General features: G+C 52.3%; 1 protein-coding gene across 2 annotated transcripts in view; it reads right to left on the bottom strand.

The window, feature by feature from the left end:
* The window catches only part of Ahnak (AHNAK nucleoprotein), a 90,490-nt gene extending 78,697 nt beyond the window's left edge, over positions 1-11,793 (bottom strand). For both annotated transcript variants that reach the window (XM_046445545.2, XM_046445543.2), the window contains exons 1-4: positions 11,635-11,793; positions 1,275-1,374; positions 899-1,055; positions 159-346 (exon numbers count right to left, since the gene is read on the bottom strand). In XM_046445545.2, the coding sequence (XP_046301501.1) occupies positions 159-346; positions 899-1,055 (345 nt within the window). In that variant the 5' untranslated portion in view covers positions 1,275-1,374; positions 11,635-11,793. The remainder of the gene's footprint in view (positions 1-158; positions 347-898; positions 1,056-1,274; positions 1,375-11,634) is intronic.
* Positions 11,794-21,431: the final 9,638 nt, after the last annotated feature.

Below are 21,431 nucleotides of genomic sequence, written 5' to 3'. Positions count from 1 at the left end.
GGAACAGGCTAACCAAGGGCCCAAGAGAGCCCAGAAAGGTAAAAAGAGGAGGAGTTAGAAGAAAGTCCAAGAAGCAGACAGAAGGTTCATAAAGTGGGGACAACAGGCCAGTGTGGTCTAGGGGAGCTCAGGGCACAAATGGGCCACATGGTACTCACCAGAACCACCTCTGAGCTGCGGGAGCTGAAGACTTCATGGGTCCAGGTCTGACCAGGCTCAGGGGAACGATCCCCCTTGCGGTGCAGCTTCAGGCCGACAGTGTGATGCCCCATGGTGTTCAGCAACTGGGTCACCTCGCCTGACTGCAGGTTGTCAAAATAGATGGTGGCACCCACAATCTGGTCCCCTGAGCAGGAAAGAGCAGCAAACAGGTAAGACCCAGGGTCTCAGGGAAACAGCCATGCACTGGGCATGTAAACTGAATTGCTTTAACCCTCATGAGCACCAGGAGGGTTTGGTAAGACTCAATGTACAGATGAGGAAACCGGGGCTCAGGCTATTGCTGGGTGCAGATGCACACACCTGTAATCCTAGCAACTTGGGAGGCTGAGGCAGGAGCATTGCAAGTTCAAGACCCCAGCAATTTAGCAAGACCTTGTCTCCAAATAAAATAAAAACAGTTAAGAATGTGGTTCAGTGATAGAGTGTCCTGTACCTCAAAAAAAAAAAAAAAAAAGGAAAAGAAAGACTATTTCCAAAGCTGCGTCTCCATGACCCCCACAGCAGCCTCCCAGGAGTCCACAGGCAAGAAAGGGCCAGACTCTGGTACCCACCATCCTGAGGTGCTGGGACTGGATCCTCTGTAGCCACTTGCCCATTTGTGCCTGCTCCCTGCCCTCTCTCCTGTCCTTCCACACCCTCACCCACCCCCAATTCCTGGCACCCAATGCACACTCACCCTCCTTGACCACCCCAGTGCGGGCCGCAGGGGAGTTCTGCATCACCTCCTGCACAAAGACACCGTCATCCCTCTGGGCAATGGTGAGCCCATGGGAGCCGCTGCCCTGCCAGTTGGGCAGCAGCAGCTCCCGGGTAGTCTCCTCCTCCTTCTCCATCTGGGAAGAGATGAGAAAATGGAGCTCAGGTCAGTGGGGACATGAGGACATGAGGGCATGAGAAAGCCATGGATTTGGGATTCCAGGGAGTGAAAAGGAGGTGACCAGCCCCTTGTCCCTTCCACTCAGGGCCCAACCTCCCAATGCCACAAGAGGTTTCCGACATCCCCCATTCTGACACCTCCACCCACAAACCCTCACACTCTCCCTCCTACTGACCTTTGCAGGATTCAGTCCAGGAGCGAATGCCTTGCCAGGAGCCCGCCCCTCCTTCCTTTCTTCCCCTCAGTCTCTGTGTCGGGAATCTCGGTCACACAGCCTAGGCACAAATTCATAAAGATGCTCACACTCAGCTCACTTGAAACCCTGACCAACGCTGTTCCCCAGGCCAAGCCCCCACTACAGTCAGCAGTTCCATGATTCTCAAGCCTGGTATCACGGAAAGTAGGCTGAGAGGAGGCCAGACCCAGTTTCAAATCCTGGCTCTGCCTCGTCCTAGCTGTGGGACCTTGGCCAAGGCACTTGACTTCTCTGAACCTCCTTTTCCTCATCTGCAAAAATGGAAATGAAAAAGGATTTCCGAGAGGTGTGAAGGAAAGAGAAGCGAGCACTGGCAACACAGGTGTTCCACAACACCACATGCTCATCAGTCTCCACAGCAGCTTCCGGAGGGAGACATTACTGTCTCCACTTTACAGATGGAGACAGAAATTTTGAGAGACCAATTTATCCAGGCTTTACTCCAAGAGAACAATGATACCAGTCTACAACCTGCATCTGGAATGCTCCCCTAAACCACATCTTGTCTGATATGAGACTCCTCAGAAGGGGCCTCTAAGGTGGGGATGGCAATGCCCTCCCTCTCCCAGTGACAATATGCTAGTTTATCATCTCTAACCTGGTCCTCAGGACCAAGAGGAATCCTCGCCAGATGGGAACTCTAGGAGTCTTGCCGCTACCTGAACAAAAAGGAGCCCTAATCCCAGCAGGCAAGGGCCCAAACCAAGAGGCTGGGGTAGAGCCAAGCCTGCCTCAGACCCACGGTGAGTGGAGACCCATCTGGCTGCCCACACTGAACCATGAGGCAGGTCCTTAAGTAAAGTCATGCCACGCGACAGGATGAGCTGTCAGCTGCAGTGGCACCCTGATAAGACTTTAGGCAGAACCCTGGGTACAGCCAGGAACTACAGCCACCCTCACAAAATGGTGGCATCAGCCATCAAAAGCATACCCCTGAAATTGTGTAGGGGAGCCTCACCCAGAGCTCCACCCTGAAGCTGTTTGCATCAAGAATTAGTCTACCAATCAATAAATACATAACTACCGATCACCTCCTGAATGTCCACCATTGTACCAGAGGCTGCAAAAGACTCTAGTCAGGAACAAACACAGCCCAGCCCAGCACTTAATTGCATACTGCATGAGATTGTTACCTAACGCCACTCATGCATCCTCTAAACATTTATTGAATGCACTCCATGTGCCAGATATGGAAATTCAAAACACTTAGATCCTGTCCCAGATATAAATTATAACTGAGGTGCTCTGGGTGTAACCAATTTAGCTTCAGAATGTTCCAGAGGCTTGAGAACCTTCTCAGAAATGACTATAAATGGGTCTTCAAGGTGCTACAGGACTGTGACTCTTGGAAATTCACAGGCACTCAGCAGTTCCAGTCTAGGTGGATCTCAACGTGGATGAAAAGGTAAACACAACCCCTCACCCCCTCCAGCCTAGGCCTCCACACCTGTTCTCCCAGTTGACAAACTCAGAAATGCAGTGCTTGTCATGGACACAGGTGCTGAGGGCCTGCTGGCACAGGTGTGAGCTGGGAAAACAGCTCATCCCTTCCCAGCAGGCAGAGAGGCCACTGCAGGAAGTGGCCATGACCCTTTCCAATGTGAAACAGCAAAACTGGAACTTAAAGGGCACCTTCTGGGTTAAGTCCAGTGCTAAGAAGCCAGCCCTGCAGATAAAGAGCCAGGCAGAGGCAGCGACGGTGAAAGTTTCCAGCCCAGGCCTCTCTGTTCCGAAGCCCCCTCGGGTCTCCCCAGCACCCATCTTCCTCCTTGAGTGGGGCCCCTTTCTCAGCCCAGCGTCCTGGTGCTGAGCCAGCAGCAGGCGGGGAGAAAGCAGCCAGCTCACCCTCGCCCACATGTCAGCCCCACCCTCCCTCCTTCCCCAGTGAGTCACTGCGGCCGGCAGCAACAGCTCCAGACAGGCAAAGGGTCACGCCTAAAACCCGATCTGCACACGCCTCCTCCTCTAGACCCCCAGGTGCCACAGGGGCTGGGGCTCCTGTTAGCTCCTCAGGACGGGGACCCTAGACAGGAGTCCTGGAAGCACAAAGCTGGAGCCCAGGAGCTTCAACCAGGCTGCCTCCAGGAGAGGGAGAAGCCACTCTGAGAAAGGTACGCAGCCTGGGAAGACTGAAGCTGTTGCACCTGAGGCTGCAGGTGGGTCCTGGCCGGGCACTTGAGAGCTTCCTCGCCAGGTGAGGCTGCCCACCACCCCACTGCTGCGGCTCCAGTCATGCCTTCCTGACCCAGCCAGCAAGGACTCCCCTCTCAGCTGATGAGGATCCGCATGGGATGCAAACAGAAGCTGTAAGCCATGATGGCAAGGACCTGCATGTGGGTCCCAGCCCTTGGTCTCTCCCCTGTCCCTGGAGCCTATATACCAGGCGCAGATGGTCCTTCCGTCTCCTCCTCCCACGCAACTGAGGTTTAGTCAGGCTTCCCGGGTGCAGAGGGCTCTGTCCTGCTTTCTCCCCGAGGCAGTTCTCTGGAGCTCTGGGGAATTCCATGTTCCTCGTCAAGCATCACAAGCCTCTGGGCTATTAGAGACCTCAGAGTCAGGCTATCCAACATGGTGGCGTATCCACGCGTGACTATTTAAACTTAAATCAAGTTACATTAAAACTGTAGTTCATTCATGGCACTAGCCACATTTCAGGAGTTTCACTGACCACATTTCAGGCTACTGGCTCCCATCCTGGCATGGATCTAGATTTCCCCCACTGTGGGGTTCTATGGGACAGCACTGACAGCCACACCAGATGAGGGAACAAGGTCTAGAGAGGCGAGAATGGAGCGGTGCTGGGTCCTGGAACCCTGGCCTGCTAGCTCATAGCCCACCTGACCCTGGCTCACGGTGTTCTTTGTGATAGGAAGAGCAGGGCTGGATGAAAACCCCTAAGGTCAGAAAAGAACTAAGATCCTGAGGGCGCTCTGACTGCAAAGCTGAGAGGACACACTCAAGACTACAGGGACGGAGCGTGTTTCAGGCCAGAAGCCCTGACGGAAGAACGGGCCACTCTATGATTCAAAACCTCAAAGAATATATACAGAGAAGCAGGGCTCTGCCGTGCCCACTACCATGGACTGGGAGAACACAGAGCCGACCCAGGAGATGCCCAGGAAGCCGAATCCTTGCCCAAAGCAGAGGGCCTCTGCTAGGGCTGGTTCTGGAGGAGCATTGTTTCTCCAGTGCTCAGAGGAGTGGGGACCAGGCCTCTTCGCCGACAGAGATCACATGAAGCCAGCCAGGGAGGAGGCCTAGGCTAATTGCTGCAGCAGCTGAAGACAGCCTTGCATCAGCTTCAGCGTCAAGATGACAGGAACTGATACACTCCCCGTGAAGCCCATGGGCCTCAATGCCTGAATGCACCAACCTGAAGATGCACACCCGAGGGGCACATGACTCGCATCCACCTACACAGGCTGGACACAGAAGGCAACACTTCAAGGAAGAGAGAGGCACCCCCTCCCACATGGCAGGGAAGACACCAGCCGCAGCGAAACTTCCACCCAGCACAGCAGCTCCCACCGGTGCCAACCAACCCACCGTAGACACAGGGCCAGAGAGAAACAGTCCCTGTCCTGATCATGCAATGACTCAAGCCCAGAATTAGAGACCTCCACCACAGGGAAAGCCCCAAACACTCATAACCAGGAGGTGGGGTGGATATTCAAAGAAGAGAGACACACCCAGGGCGGGGAGGGGGGGGTGTGTGCCCTCATAAACACTCCCCAGAGCAAGGAGGAAGAGAAAGCTCCACATGGGAAGAAAGAAAGAACCCTCCTAACCTCATCCCGACTGCCGCCACACATTGAGAGAGAATTCTGCAGAGAATTCTGTACTGTTGCCTGCAAGGTACTGTGCTGGCGACATCCCATGCCCGGGGTCTCAGTCCGTCCCCAAACAACCCTATGCAGTGAGAATTAAGATTCTTATTTTAGAGATGTGAAAACAGGCATCAGAGGTTAGATGACTGAGCTGCCCTGCAGGCCCAGGGTTCTCTGACTCCAACGCCAACAGTTTTCACTCAAGAAGAGATGAAGGCACAAGTAAATACACAGGATGAGAAACCACAGAGAAAGATGCACGCGGGAGATATCAGAAGTGAGACCGGAGCTGGAGGGGTAAAGAATGAATGCTGGAGGGACAGACCCATAGGAAGACAGAGGAGCCTCCAGAGGCCCCTCCCCACACACCAGCCTCATGCTGGCCCTGCTGGGGTCCCAGCGCCTTGCATTCGAGGGGCCTTTGGATTCTGGGACTCACAGAAGTTGCGTCTCCAGGAGTCAGTAACCCTGAGCTTCCCAGAACCCAGCTCACCTCTAGGTTTATCCTGGGCCCCAACAGGTGGGGGAAAGAGAACCTTCTGGGGCTGAACCGGCACCAGGCTCACTCTAAAGGCAAGCACTCACAGGGTAATGCAAGCATTGCCACTCCCTGGGAGAAGGAAATGTCCCTGGCAGGCAGACCCTCATCCCAGAGGAGCAAGGAGAAATACAGGGGTGGCATCTCCCAGGACCTAAGCCTCAAAATGGACCCTCAAGGACGCAGCTGCCAGACTTCTATTTGGGGAGGAAAAAAAGCATACCCTTTTTCTACTTGAAGTAGAAGTGGGTAGTGATCTAAGTGGCACTGGGAACCTTCACAAATCTACCCAGCTGATTCTGGGCAGTATGCCCCAAGGGGGCACTTTCAATTTACGAGGGAGGGTGGAATTATCAGGGAGAATCAGACCCACATATTGCAAGATACAGGTGACATGGACCCTGGAAAGATATTCAGAGAAAGACATACAAGGACTCACACACACAGCAGGTACTCAAAGACCCTCATCAGCCCTGCTCCCCACCCTTCACTGCCCAGAGCAGGACCACAGGCCCAGCTCACAGCAGACACCTGTCATGAGACCCTTTACCTGCTCACCTGGTGCTGTGTCCCTGAGTCTGCACTTCCCTGTGTGCGCACCTGCCAATCTTGCCACCCTGCTACTTAACCTTGGGGGTGGGAGGCTGAGCTGGCCCAGCCCACAGCTCCTACCTGGAGAAAGTTTTCCAGTCTCATCGCTCTAGCCATCCCCTCCCTACCCCCCCTTCCCTGACCCTCACCAGTGTGGCTTTTCTGATTGTTGACAGCCAGGGCGGCTCTCTACCTGGAGCGCAGCCAACTGGCGGCTTTCTGAAATCTCTCTTTACCTCTCTCTACCCTGGCCACACACATCTGTCTCCCACGACCCCAGCAAGCTCCAAGCTGTAAAGTCCAAGTTCCCACTTCCAGCAGAGAGGGAGATTCCTGCTTCCTCCCTTGGCCAAGAGGGACACCCCTACCCTCCTTGTGACAGAGACTTGGGGACAAGCATTATATTGTACAATGGGAACTCCCACACCTGACCACAGAGACATGGAAGAATGGCCCTTTATCCAGGACCACTGGGATTAGGACACCAACTGATGAGGTGTGGGGCCCTTCAGGGCAGGGAGAGGGAGTAAAGAAGAAAGCTCTTGCCTTGACCCTGAGGGGTCAGCACAGCTTGGAGGCTGCCCTCCATCCCCTCCTGGCCAGCTCTAGAGACAGTGCTCTGCGCTCGCCCCCCAGTGGTCAGACCACACTAGTGCAGGGGCGCAGGGCCGGGCAGGGCCCAAGAGCCGCCCCCCAGCACAGTCAGCACACGTAGCTGTAGCCCGGATCTGCTCCAGGCACTTCCCCTTCCCCTAGAACCTCCGCTCAGGCCCCAGGGGACTTGGCAGGATGCCCCTCCCTGACAGGACGTGTGCAGTGCCTCCCTCAGCCTCGCTCAGCCTCGCTCTGTGGGGTTGCACTCCCAGGGCTTCCCTAGCCCTCTCTCTCCTAGATATCTGCACACAGACTCTAGGGCCTGGACCTCTGGGACAGGAAGGCTAACTCCAGTCTTTACCTACAGCCTCTGCAGCCAGCAGGAAACCTCCACCACCAGGGCAGACTGCCATGACCCAGGCCCTCCAAACCCCACTAGGCGAGCAGAGGCCCACCAGGCCCACCACAATGTGAGGATCCCTATGTTCAACCAATGGGACACCCACTCACAGACAATGATGCAAACCTCACTCAAATTCAAAGGCTGCTGCTTGGCAGAGTGGCACATGCCTGTAATCCAGTAACTTCGGGGCTGAGGCAGGAGGATCGAAAGTTTAAGGTCAGCCTTGGCAATTTAGCCATATTCTGTCTCAAAACATTAAAATGGCTTGGGGCTGTAGCTCAGCGACACCCTGGGTTCCATCCCCAGTATGAAAGCAAGGGAGAAAGAAAGAAAGAAATTCAGAGGTTGTGACACAGGTAGTCACAGGGACCCAAGGGCACAGTAGAGCTACAATCCCTGCACTGCTAAGAGTGGTGGACCCAAGACCACCAGCTACAACGGCCCAGCCCCAAGCCTTGTTGGGTAGGAACTGAGGCTGAGTTCATCAAAATGTGCATACACAGGGGCTGGAGTTGTGGCTCAGCGGTACAGCGCTCGCCTAGCACATGCAAGGCCCTGAGTTCGATCCTCACACCACATAAAAATAAATAAATAAAATAAAGGTATTGTGTCCAACCACAATTAAAATACATACATATATATATATATATATATATATATATATATAATATCTATATTTTAGAGAGAGAATCTTTTTTTTTTTTTATAGATGGACACAACACAATGCCTTTATTTTTATGTGGTGCTGAGAATCGAACCGGGTCCCGCCTGTGCCAAGTGAGCGCTCTACCGCTGAGCCACAATCCCAGCGGAAAAAATATATTTTTAAATGCATATACAGGGCCTATAATCCCAGTGACTCAGGAGACTGAAGCAGGAAGAACAGAAATTTGAGGCTGGAATGGGCAATTTAGCGAGACCCTGACTCAAAACAAAAAATGGACTGGGGAAGTAGTTCAAAGGGTAAAGTGCCCTTGGGTTCAATTCAGTACTGCAAAAAAGAAAAAATGCATACACAAATTCCTGTGGTGCCTTGTGGCTCCACTACGTGCCCCCGGAACCCCTCAGACACATTCTGGCATGAAGGAAATCTCTCTGCTTGAACTCAGAAAGGCTCAGGAGCCTGGCTAGACTGTCCACTGGTAGAGCCCAGTGAAATGTAAGTCCCTGGCAGCGTGGCTGAAGCCCTCAGCAGGCAGAGAGAGCAAAAGGCCCTAGACTCCCACTGCCACCACCCAAGCTAAAGGCACTCTTTCTCTTGCTTTTTCTTTTCTTTTCTTTTTTTCCCCCCTGTATTGAGGATTGAACCCAGGGGCACTCTAACACCAAGCTGCATTCCATCCCTTTTTATTGTTTATTTTAAGACAGGGTCTTGCAAAGTTTTCAAGGATGGCCTCAAACTTGCAATCTTCCTGCCTCAGCCTCTGGAGTAGCAAGGATTACAGACCTAATCGAACATTCTAAACCCTCTCCAGCGGCCACCTCCCTTTCTCAAACCTAAGTGTGCAACAGCACATGGTCAGCCCAACTCCAGGGAGAGAAACCTGGGGGCGTCCAGGCAAAGTTCCCATCAGGAGTCGAACTAGCTCTCCTGGTCTGCCTCTCTGTCCCCAGGCAGTTCTCAAGTTCTAAAGGAGGTGGTAGCCACACCCTAGTAGCCCACACCCCCCTCCACCCCCACAGCTTTGCCCCAACCCCTCAAACCAGCTCCTCAGGCTCAGGGTGGTGTGCTCTGCCAGGGTTCACCAGCCAGTTCCACTTTGAGCAAAAGAATCCAGTGTGGTGGTGCCCAGGGGCCTCCCTGGGTCTTAGGTGACATAGGACCCCCAGCTCATTCCCTGCCCTTGACTGGTGCTGGCTTTCCTCCTTCACCAGTCTCCTATGGCTTACTCTCTCTCATCCCCCACCCTGACCCTGGCCCTGGCCCTGTAGCCTCACCCTCTGGCTGGCAGCTCTGTGTCCCCAGCTCTGTGGGGTCATCTCTTCAAGGAGCCGCCCAGGCCAAGACCCCTGACTGCCATATCAGCATTACTAAACTCTGCATGTCTTGCATTGCCCCTGTGTCCTGTTCTCTCACACTGTCCCTGTGCATACTCTCTTAGGGACAAGGACTTTAGAGGACTCACATCCTCCAGCACTCATCTCCCATCCGCCCCACAGGGCCTGCAGGCTTTGCTAACTCAGCTTTGGTGGTCCCAGTTCCTTTCCCACCCTCTCTTACTGCCCAGCTCACAGCTCAGAACAAGGTGCTTCCTAAAGCTGGGGCTCCCTTGTACTCCCCAGTCTGCACACTCTGCCCACCAGGTGAGGCCCCAGTCTAAAGACCCTCCAAGCAGAGAAGGAAGCCTGGGAAAGAGAAGAGTGCCACACCCTGCTCAGGGACTTCTCTCCTGGGGCATGGACCAAAGAGAGATCTAGTCCCCTCAATTACACCCAGTACAGACATGGAAACCTTCAAATGCTTCCCAAATCAATCTCTCCCTTCTTCCCCATTCTCCCTCAAATTCACCTATCAGGACAGCACCCATTAGATCACTGGATCCCACAAAATCAACCAACACTTATCATGTGCTAGGTGCTGCTAGGAAGCAGAGAAGGTGAAGCTAGACCCTGCAGTGAGAGGTTAAATTCGAATGGGGAGAACTATTTCAAAACCATTTATTGTGAGCCCAGCGATATGCTGGGGACAGAGGTAGATATCTGGGCCCCTATTCCTGGGGAAATCCCATGTCATTCTTTAAGGACCTCAAAGTCACGAGAGGCTTCACACTGCCTTTCCCCAAATCCCTCCACAGAGCAGGGCATTCTCGCCACTACTCTCACCTCCGCCCAGGGCCACACCCTAAGAAGCGCGCAATAGAACACACGAAACTCGCACAATCCCTCCGTGGTCACACAGTGCAGAAGTACCAGAGCCATCCCCACCTGGTTGTCGAGGCTCAGAACTGAGAGATCCCCCCAGGTCTTTCATCGGCCCCCTCAGCTCCCCTCCCACGCAAGGGGCACAACCTTCATTGCTCCCAACTCACAAGTCCCTCCTGGCCAAAGTCGCCAAGGATCTGTGCCCCCACACCCCAGACCTGGCACTGTAGGGGGCGCCCAGCCCTGCCAGGGGCGGGCCAGGCCCTCACACACTGCACACCCCCTCCCTGCATGGGAAAGCCTTACATAACACAGTTCTCTGCACACACCCTAAAGCACGCTGCCTTTCCAGCCCCACAGCAGGACCTCGCCCCCCGGCCCTCTCTCCTGGCGCGCGCTGCCCGAGTGGAGGGGTCCAGCGAGGGCAGCTAAGTCCTCCTCCTACGCCAAGCCCTGCTCCTGCCCCCACCTCCCACACACAGCCCCTTTCCCCCTCCCCTTTGACCCTCACCACTCCTCCCCAAGTTCTGGTTTGAATTAGTCACCGGCTCCAACCACCACATTCCTCAGGCTGCTGGCGCGGAGCCAAGCGCTGGGGCGGGGGCCATCCCGCCCGGACGGGTTTGGGAGTTGGGTGGGGGAGAAAGCGCCGCCTCTGGAGGGGAAGGGGCGGTTCTGGAGGCTGTGTGGCTGCACGCCCCCCCCTCCCGCCCACCCCAACGCAGGAATCTCCCTAATTATGCTCCCCAACCCCCACCCCCACTCCCACCCATCCCGTCGGGAGGAGCGCTGCAAACTTCCAGGCTCGGCGGCCCTGGAAGAAGAAGGGAGTTTTCTGGAGCCGGGAACACGGAGGGGCAAGAGCAGGGCGGGGCTGCTGGGGGTGGCGCGGAGGGCCGCCAGGAGCGAGAAAAGGAGAGGCTCGTGGTACAGAACAGGGTGGGGCCGGGAGGACTCGGGAGGCAAGGCAGGGGCGGAGGTGCGGGCAGCAAGGAAGGACAGCGGAGGGGGCGCACCGAGCAGAGGCTCAGGGGCACCGGGAGGGGCCGGGGGGACTGCCGCTGCGATCTCGGAAACTCCTGTAAACAGGGAATACAAACGGAGTGGCGCGCTGAGCCACCGCCCCAAGGAGAGGGGGTGGGATCAGGCCAGAAACGGGGCGCCCTGCCGTGCGGCAGGGACAACAATCCACCCCTGAGAGAAATAGGAGTGGAGCGAAGCACACTTCGGAGCGATTTTCCAACTTGACCCAACTTGTGCCCCAAAAGAGCTCCGCTCCCGCAGCATGACGCGTCGCCCCCCACCCCGCCCCGCGGCTGCGGGAGGACAAGCTTGCTCCAAACTGTGAATTCTCACAGTGACACCACTCTCAATGCGCCTGGATGGAGCCCCGCAACCCGCCTCCCCCACAGGTTATGGGTGCAGTGGCCCCCGATCGCGCCACGGTGCGCCAAGCGCCCCTACCTGCGCGTTCAGCCCCGGGGCACAGCCATAGCCAGCGCGGGACCCGAGGTCGCGGTGCTGTGGCTGCTGACTGCTGCGAGCCCGGGTCGGGGCGGGTCCGGCAGGGCGGGCGGTGCAGTCCCCGCGGCAGAGCTGCTCCGAGTGGCCGGGCCCCCGCGCGCGGAGGCGGCTCTTGTAACTCCGGCTCGGGCGGGCGGGTCGGCCAGAGCTGTGGGGAGAGGGCGGGGCCGGGCGGGGCCCGAACAGGGCTGAGACCAGCAAGCGGGGCGGACACTCGAGGGACCGGGAGTAGGTTGGTGTGGTGGAGGGGCACGGAGGGGACGCAGGAACAAGGAGGTGTCGCCTACTCCCCTCCCCCGTCTCTTGCTCCCTGCCCTGTAGCCAGGATCTACTCCCCTCCCCTAGTAAGTGGAGTGTGTGGCTTCATCGACCAAAACCTCCTTGAAGCACGCTGGGCTCATAGCTGGAATTGAGAGTCAACCCATTTTGCAGGAAGGGCCAAGGGACTGAGAGTTATTGGGGACTTGGATGATTCATTCGCGACCTCCAGCCTGAAACACGGACCTTTGAGTTTTATCTCTGATTAGGCAAGATTTCATCCCTCGTCCCAGACACTTCGCTTGGTTCCCAAACTCCTCTGTAGCCGCACCCATTTCTTGCCTTCAGACTTTCATGATGCCCGCTCATCCTCTCCCCCTATGGAACCAACTTAGAGACGCCGGTCCCACCCTCCAAGAATCAGGGTCGCCGATGCCCCAGGCTCTACAGTGCTGCTTCAGCTGGGGCAGCAACACCCGGAGTCGGGCCTGCAGCCCTTAGAGAAGTGACGGGGCTTCCCACCTTCCTCTGCAAACTGTCCCCCCGCCCCACGAAGCTGAGGAGCCTGGGCTTCAGCTCTTCCTCCGCCTTCCCTGTCCTCCTGGATTTTCCCAACCCCTCCCTCATCTCTGCACTAGCAGGACGCGAGTATCCCAATTTACAGCTATTTCCCACAGCCACTTCTAACTACATGGAGATTTTTATTAAACGCTTAATGATGGGGTATAGGGGCCTCTGACTACACACCCCATCCTCCATATTCCCTTTCTCTTCTCCCTTATGAGTCCTCTTATCTTCCCCCAACCAAGTGGCCATTTACTGCCCACTCCAATTTCCCTTTCTTCCCAAATGCTGGGGAAAGGAGACGGAGACCTCAGGCTCGGAAACTGAGAATACCTGGCCAGGGCATGAGCACCCTACTGGCTGCAGGATCTTGAGTGGGCTGGGGCTGAGACCAGCCTGGCCCTGTCCTCTGAAATGGCAAACATGTTTACAGGCTAAAAATACCAGCAGCAAAGTCTGCTGCCAGCCCTGGGGGCTGTAGGCAGGTCCAGTTACCCTCACAGGGTAGCGGTGGGGGAGGGAAGAGACAGCAAAAGGAGCCACAGAAATGCAGACAAGCAAATAATGGACACACAGAGGTGGAAACACGTATGTAGACTTCAGACAGGTATAGACATGCAAAGATGCAGAGACTTGGGCACCAGCCCCCCCACTCACACACACACATATACACACACATACACACCCACACACAAAGAGGTATTTACTTAATGACTCAACCTCACTATGCACATCACAAGCACACTGTCATAGACACAGACTTTCCTGAAAAATCACCTTCTCTCCCATTTTGTCCTGCACTCCTTTCCTAGCACTAATCTCACTTAAAGGAGAAAAAAAAAAGTCTCAACTTTTAAGCTTACAAACTTTTTTAAAAATAAAACAGCTGTTTGCTGACATCTTTTTGCATTTTATTTCATTGTATATAATATTTATTCAGTTTCATAAACATAAACCAAGAATGAGATAAAGTGGCCTGCCAGGAGCAGTGGCACACATCTGAAATCCCAGCAGTTTGGGAGACTGAGGAAGGAGGATCACGAGTTCAAGGCCAGCCTCAGCAACTTGGTGAGACCCTGTCTCAAAATCAAAAATAAAGAGTTGGGCTGAGGATGTAGCTTGGTGATAAAATGTCCCTGGGTTCAAATTCCAGTACTCCCCCAAAAGATAAACTGGCCTATAATCCTACAAATCAGTTAATCCTTGTTGACATTTTTATTTTATTTTATTTTTAGTTGTATATAGACACAATACTTTTATTTATTTATATGTGGTGCTGAGGATGGAACCCAGTGTCTCACATGTGCTAGGCAAGCGCTCTGCCAGTGAGCCATAACCCCAGCCCCTTGTTGACATTTTAAAAAATAAAATCAATACTTTCCTAATGGTGAAGTTTGCTTTGTTTTTTTCTTTTTTTTTTTGGGGGGGGGCGGGGGGGTGTGTTTGCTTACTTATTTAATTTGGTGTTGGAAATGAACCCAGGGCCTTCCACATACTAAACACATACTCTACCCCTGCACTACACCCAGGCCCTAAAATTTAAATAATATAGAAATGTATAATAAAAAGTAAATGCCTTCCTTCCTTCTCTACAAAAGTCCCTCTCCCACAAAGTAAGCACTGTTAATAATTTACCAAAGGATTTTTAACTTTGAAATGAATCATCATTTGGTTCCTTGAAAGAGCAAGGTCTCCTAGTACATATTAAAATGGGAATTGATTTACATTCCAAGTTTTCAGAAAGATGGCTATGGTGTGACAAATGTCACAAAGAGGGCTATAGGGGTTTGGAGAAAGGAGGTTGGATAGGAAAGAAAGAACAGGACATGGGACATGGGAAGTGGGAGGGCCTGGACAGCGTCATTCACCTCAGTTCAGCTTCATCAGGCCCCCCAGGAACAAGAGCAGAGGCAAGCTTCCCGGGCTCAGAGCCAGCTTATCTGCTCCTTTGTTTGTTCTGGCCACCTTCTTGGTCAACAGGGAAGAAGGCAGGATGGTGAGGTGGGCTTTTGGAGCAGGCATAGAACAGGGGTGACTGGCCAGGTACTTCATTCAGGAATAAGGGTAACAAGATGACCTGGTGAGGGTGGTTCTAGGAACTGGCTCCTGCCCGTCCTAGGAAAGTAGAGAGTGGGTAGCCTCCACACTGCCTCTAAAAACCATGATCTGGAACCAGAACTGGGATTTCCTACATCAGCCCACTCAGCCCAGGGGAGGGGAATGTTTTCAAACGATCTTGATAATGTAAGTGGAGACAAACTTTTAGAAATTTCTGCCAAACCTTTTTCTTCTGCCTAATGCAGCACCCCTCCACTCCAAATCCCAAAAAGCTACTGTAATGGTGATTTTTTTTCTTTCTGCATCATAGCATGTATTTTCATATATTAGCTCATTCAATCCTCACACACCCTGGGAAGGAAGCACCCAGTGAGGGAGGCAATGGTCTCAGAGAGGGTTAGTGATTTCTGTGAAGTCACACAACTGACTGAAGCAGGAGTCAAAGCTCCCACTAGCATTTAAGCTTCATAAGGAGAGAGGTCCCCCCCCCCCCGTGTATGCCCCATGCCTAGAGCAGTGGTGGGTACATAGCAATCACTCAGGAACAGGTTTTATTATTTATAAATAATAAATGGTGGCACACGCCTGTAATCCCAGCGGCTCGGGAGGTGGAGACAGGAGGATCACAAGTTCAAAACCAGCCTCAGCAATTTAGCAAAGCACTAAGAAACTCAGTGAGACCCTGTCTCTTAAAAAAAAAAAAAAATATATATATATATATATATATACACACACACACACACACAAAATAGGTCTGGGGATGTGGCTTGGTGGTTGAGTGTCCTGAGTTCAATCCCTGGTACCTTCCAAAAAATATTATTTATTTATTTGTTTGTTTATTTATTTATGTGGTGCTGAGGAGTGAACCCAGGACCTCATACATGCTGAGCTTGTGCTCTACCACTGAGATACCCAGCCTTTGGCAACAGATGAATGAATGAACAAATGAATGAACTCCAGACATAACTGATCACAAAGCCCCTGCTCTTTCTCCCAGAGCAGCATCCTGCATCCCACACCATTAGTTTCCTGGGACTCTCAGTTCCCAGAAAGCAATTTTCTTATGTGTCGGTCTCTCCTGCAGCTGCACAAACATTATTGTATGTTCCATACGGCGTCAGGGACCTGTGGTGATGGCATAAGATGTAAAAGAGAATTTGGCAAGATGGAATCCCTGCCCTAGAGGCACTCAGTCCCCAAGGAAATGGCTCTGATCACTCTTACCTTGTCCTCTGAATTTCTTGCAGGACTTATACTTTGAGAAAACTGAAAACTCTTTTTTCTTTAAAACCAGGTCTTTTACACTGCTGCCTCCCCCCACACCACACACATGTACATGTATGCACACTCACACACTTTGTTAAGAGTCCTCTTTGACCAACACTGGGGAAAAAAAAAAAAAAAAAGTCTTCTCCAAGGTTTCACACTCCTGTCAAATTAAAGGTTATAGTCTTTTATACCCACCCAGACGGGGAGGTCAGCCCTGAGCCAGCACTCTCCACCAGCCATCAGAGGTGTCTAACACCCCTGTCGTCCAGACTCACTTGCAAAACTAGGTGAGCTCTAGGACTCCTCATCACTGGGATAGCCCAGCTTCCCCAGAAGTGACGCTTCCTCCCTCCCTGGGGGTTCCCTGAAATATACGTGTTGTGAGTTTGTGTATGATGAACCTTGGGCTCCTCCGTTGCCAGGCAATGTGCCTCTGTTTTGTTCCTATTATGCCTGTTTCCATAGTAACCACAAAGGGGAGCTCTGTGGACCGGCCCCTTGCCAGGGGATTCCCCTTCCCCTCCCTTCTTGCCACAATCCCCTTTTCTGAAATCAGCAATTTACAGGGAAGAAAAAGGCTGACAGCTCAAAGGGTAATCTCGGCTTTTAAAAGTGTGATCCAGAAAGGAAGTGAAGTGTGCCGTCTGTTCTCAGTCTCTGTAAAACAGACTCCCCCCCCACCCCATGAAAGTTCCCTTGCACAGCGTCCTTAGCAGCAGAGAAATGACTATCAACCCTTCTTAGGGCCACTGGGGATCTCCCAGACCCCAGCTCCACCCCACACCAACCCTGGTATTAGCTTCCCTGCCAAACAGGCCCTTTTCCCGTTCACTCCACACTTCCTAATCTGTCATGTTCCCCAGCCAAACAGCAACCTTATTGGATGACTCAAGAATTCAAACATTTCCTTAGCAGTTCTCAAATTCCGAACTCTTCACCCTAACCCTCAAAAATATGAAGCCAAATAAAATCATCCTTCCCAAACTCAATGCAAAGTCCAGCCTGAATTAAACCTCAAATTTCAAATAAGGAGTTCCTGAATTACTCGAATTGGACAGCCAACGCTTGAAACTCTTCTATGATACTCAGTGCTAATGAAATCTTCAGGTCCAAATAGACCCCAAATTAGAGCCAGTTAGAGAACAAGAGACACAGGGCTCTGTCTTCAGAGTACAAAGCCTGGGAGGAAGGGAAGCCAAGAAAGATTGTCCACGCAGAAGAAAGGAGAAAAACTGGGCAGAGACAGGAAGCCAGGTAGCCACAAGGGCCATGGAAAAAATAATAGACATGCCCTTAAGATGAGGGAATGCTGGGTGCCCTGGTGTAGGCTATAATCCCAGAGAAGCAGGAGGCTGAGGCAGGAGGACTGAAAGTTCAAGGACAGCCTGGGCAATTTAGTGAGACCCTGTCTTGAAATTTAAAAAAATAAATAAAAGGGCTGGGGATGTAGCTCAGGGGTAGAGAGCCTCTGAGTTCGATTCCCAATACAAAAAAAAAAAAAAGAAGAAGAAGAAAGATAGATAGATTAGGGAAAGGAAGTGGCAAAATGATTGTATGAATCTCTGAAGGAGGGAGGGAGGCAGAGAAGACAGAAGAGCTCAGAATGAGCAGGGGACTGGGCGGGCAGAGTTGTAAACAGGAGCCGAGGGAGGGAGCAGGAATGAACAGAGCAGCCGCTTCAAGTGGGGGGAGGGCCAAGAGGGGAACACTAACCTCTGCACCCCTACCTAGGAATCTGCTTTCCTGCCATCCTTCCCAACTTCCTCTGCCTTTTCCCAAGTTTCCAGGGGAAAGGGATACCAGCCTGGACTTCCCTCCCTTCTCTACTCACATTTCCCAAAGTCCAGCTTAAGGAGATCACGCTGAGCAGGGAAGGAAGGGCCTAGGCTGCCCAGAACCTGAGTCACCACATAGTTGAGGTTCCTGTCACTCAAAGTCCCGCCTCTGCTACGCCCTGCCCTGTGCCCTCTGCCCACTCCAGGACTTGGATTGCCACAGCTCACCCTGCATGGGTACCTGCTCCATGTCTATGCTTCTTACCAAGGAGCTCTGGGCTCTCAGAAGCCTTTGACTGCTTGCTACTCTCCCTGATACTAGTGTGCTGAATCCACCATAGTTATTCCTCAGCTTTTGAGCGAAGCACCCTCCTCCTGGTCTTAGGAGCAAACCTGACTCAGTAAGGGCTGCAAGGACTGTGGGGAGACTTGGATGTGCCCCTTGATAAGTCACTTCCCTTTCCTGGACCCATTTATTCACAGGTAAAATAAAGGATTACTCAAGATTGTCTTTCTTGCAGTGCCGGCATACGGTACATTCTGTAAGTCTGAGTCAAAGAAATGGATAGTTACTATTGCAGAGTGGGATAAAAGGGGTGTGTTCACTAACCCCTGTCCTAACAGTAGGAGTGAATGGGTGGGGTGGGGCAGGACAGGTCTGAGGCATTGCCACCACAGGGCAGCCAACACCCTAGGCAACTCGATGACTCAGGTCCCACATGGTAGAGAACTGGCCAGAAAGTGCCCCGTGGCTTCCCTGTGAGTCAAGGGAAATGCGGATCTCCCTGAAGAATGCCTGGCTAGGGTCCCGCTATAACCAACCCTCCTTTACACCTAGAAAGTTTCCAGCCCAAGTCCAGCCCCCACTTCCTGTGATGGAGCCCTAAGCTCATCTTTCTGCCACCCTGGCTTGCACAGTTGCTTCCACTCCTCCCACCTAGCCTCTGTCATCTCATCCCTCTTCCCCCAAGGCTACCACCCTCCTTACCCTCCAAACAGCTCCCCTGCCCTGTCATGTTCTCCTCGGCTCTGCCCATCCTCACTGTTCACCCCCATCCTGGCAGAGCCAGCCAGATTATTGCAAAAGGGCTGAGCCAGCGAGAGGCCTTCACATGACAGCTGCCTCTGCTGCTGCAGCGGAGGGGAGGGGGCAGCTGGAAGTAGAGGCACATTCCATGGGAGATACTATCAGAAATAGCCCCAAAGCCTAACTGACCATCCAGGCCCTGATCTGCACACTGCCAAAGACCATTGTGTAAAAGAGGTAGTTAACAGGCTCCACTTGGAATTCTGAGCAATCAGGAAAACAAAGGGAGTAGGAGGGCTGGGGATACAGCTCAGTTGCCTCACACACACAAGTCCCTGGGTTCAATCCCCAGCACCACTGGCACGCAAAAGGGAGTAGGACAGGGCAAGGGGCCCAGAATGTTCAAATATCTAATGTCATGAGGGATGTTGCCACCGAACCAGTAGCACCTGTCCAAGATATTCTCCCTCTTAGTGAATAAAGCCCATTAGCCACCCCTGTCTCCCCTTCTTCACCCAACCCATGGGTGCTGAGGCACTGGGACATCCCAGTAATTCCTGTGGAGTAAAACCATGGCCTAATCTGGGAGCCATGCCAGCCCAATAGAGCAAACAGACAAGAGCAGGTGGCACAGTTTTTCTAACCTTTCAGGAGCGCCAATATTTTAGCTTTGCAGCATTAGGGGAAGAAGAGAACAGGGTGGGTACCCCAGAACTATATTCAAACATGCAGAGGGCCAGAACAAGTTGGGGAAGTCACAGAATGCTACTGGTACACCAGGGAGTGGGGGAGACCAGGAAGCTACAATCACCCAGAAAGACCAGCTGATGCGTGTGGAGGGAAAGTTCTGTGTTCTGAGGACAAAGTGGTAGTTGCCATGAAAATTGCAGTATTAATTTCAGAAATGACTGGGTGGAGTGCCCGAAGCACTTTATTCCTCTCCCTTCAAATTCTCGACCCTCCCCCCATCTTTCAAAAGAGGAAGTGGCACATTTGGGGCATGTGGGCAGCTGGTAGGATGGTCTGACCAAGGGAGAGTAGCAGCTGTCCAGCTCTGGCTCAAAGCAGGACATGGGAGGAAAAAAAAAAAAAAAGACAATCTAGGTCTTTCTTGGAAGAACTTTAAAGGTTTTAACTTTTTTAAAAAGTGACTAAAGCATAATTTCCAACAAAGCTTAACTAGCTGCTTATAACCAGTATCTACTAGTTTATCTAAATGAATCAAGTCTAAGCTTCCCATTCACACTTCAGTGTTTATAAAGATTCCACCTGAGGCAACTGTAACCCTGAGCCCATGGGCCTTTTCCAGTTTCTTTCAACATTTTTTTTCAACCTGACATTTTGCCCAGTAAGTGGATGAAATGGCCTCCTTCTTCCCTCATTCTACTGGTATTCCAAGATCACACCCTGTTTTCAGCTCCTAACCCACTCCCAACACCTGCTTCCTTTCGGGTCCCCCAGCCTTTGCCAGTTTGCACACAGGCCTTCAGCTCTAGGTAATGAACCTCCCAGGTAAGCAAGAAAAAGTGCCTGGAAATGGTAACAGGCACAGGCTCTGATTGGCTGTCCCTGGCAGGGAAAGGCCAGGCTCCAGTGAAATGCTCTGGGACTAAGGAAGGCCAAATTGGCTGTGCTGTGACTCAGGCCTCCCTGGGGTAGGGTGGGGACAGAACCAACTCCAGATGTGCTTCTCCTTTCCTACCCCCACCCCATTCATCAAAACTCCTGATGCTAAACTCTTTCCTGAACGGTCCTGGCTCCTGCCTAAGCAATTGCCCACCAGGCATAACTTCTTTTCCACAGCTGAGCCACCCTCCTAGGGTCTGGCTTGCCTCCTAAATCTAAATCTCCTCGCAAAACAGCCCTCCTGCCCAAATCTTCAGCTACTAAAAAGACTAAGGAGAGTGAAGATTGCACAAGCAAAGAAGGGGGTGTGATATGAAACAGAATTTAGGGAGTCTGACAGGTTTGGTGAGGTCCCAGCAATAAGCTAAGGGTACATCAAGCCAGCATTTAGCACTCAAATACTAGCTTTAAGACCAGAAAACTCAGAATTAAGACAGGTATTGAAGTTTGGCTCCAATTCAAGATAAGCTGCCAAGTGGTTGAGGTTGTAGTTCAGTGGTAGATTCCTTGCCTAGGACGTGTGAGGTACTAGGTCCAATCCTCAGTACTACATAAAAATAAAGGTATTGCACCCATCTGCAACTTAAAAGCTGCTGGGGAACAACACCTGAGCAAAAACTAACTCATCCTCATCCGTGTGGATTCCAAAGCAGAGATCTCTGTTCACTGGTTCACAGAACCCCCCAAACTCCTGGTCAAGATCATAGCCCTAGGGGCTGGGGATATGGCTCAAGCGGTAGTGCGCTTGCCTGGCATGCATGTGGCCCGGGTTCGATCCTCAGCACCACGTACAAAGATGTTGTGTCCGTCGAAAAACCGAAAAATAAATATTGAAATTCTCTCTCCTCTCTCTCAAAAAAAAAAAAAAAAGATCATAGCCCTATCTCCTACCCAGCTCCTAGGCCTGGTCAGGTCACCTTCTTCCCATCCCAACCCAAGAGCCCGCTTCTGTACCTGGACTAAGGGCATGAGATCTGAAAAAAATAAGTAAAACTGTAACCAAGAGATGGAAGGCAAGTCATGAATATTCTGCATGTACCTCAAATATGAATTAAAAAACTAGTTTCCAATTTTTAACTTAAATGGTTTACTGTCAGAGAGACAATCACTGCTTTTTGGAAAACAGTTAAGTAGGAGGGCAAGAATCCCTAAAAAGGATA

This window comes from Marmota monax, unplaced genomic scaffold (genome assembly GCF_021218885.2).
Source record: "Marmota monax isolate L192 unplaced genomic scaffold, Marmota_monax_Labrador192_F-V1.1 WCK01_AAM20220418_F8-fsc00038, whole genome shotgun sequence".
NCBI lineage: Eukaryota > Metazoa > Chordata > Mammalia > Rodentia > Sciuridae > Marmota > Marmota monax.
This window is presented reverse-complemented; position numbering and strand designations above follow the sequence as displayed.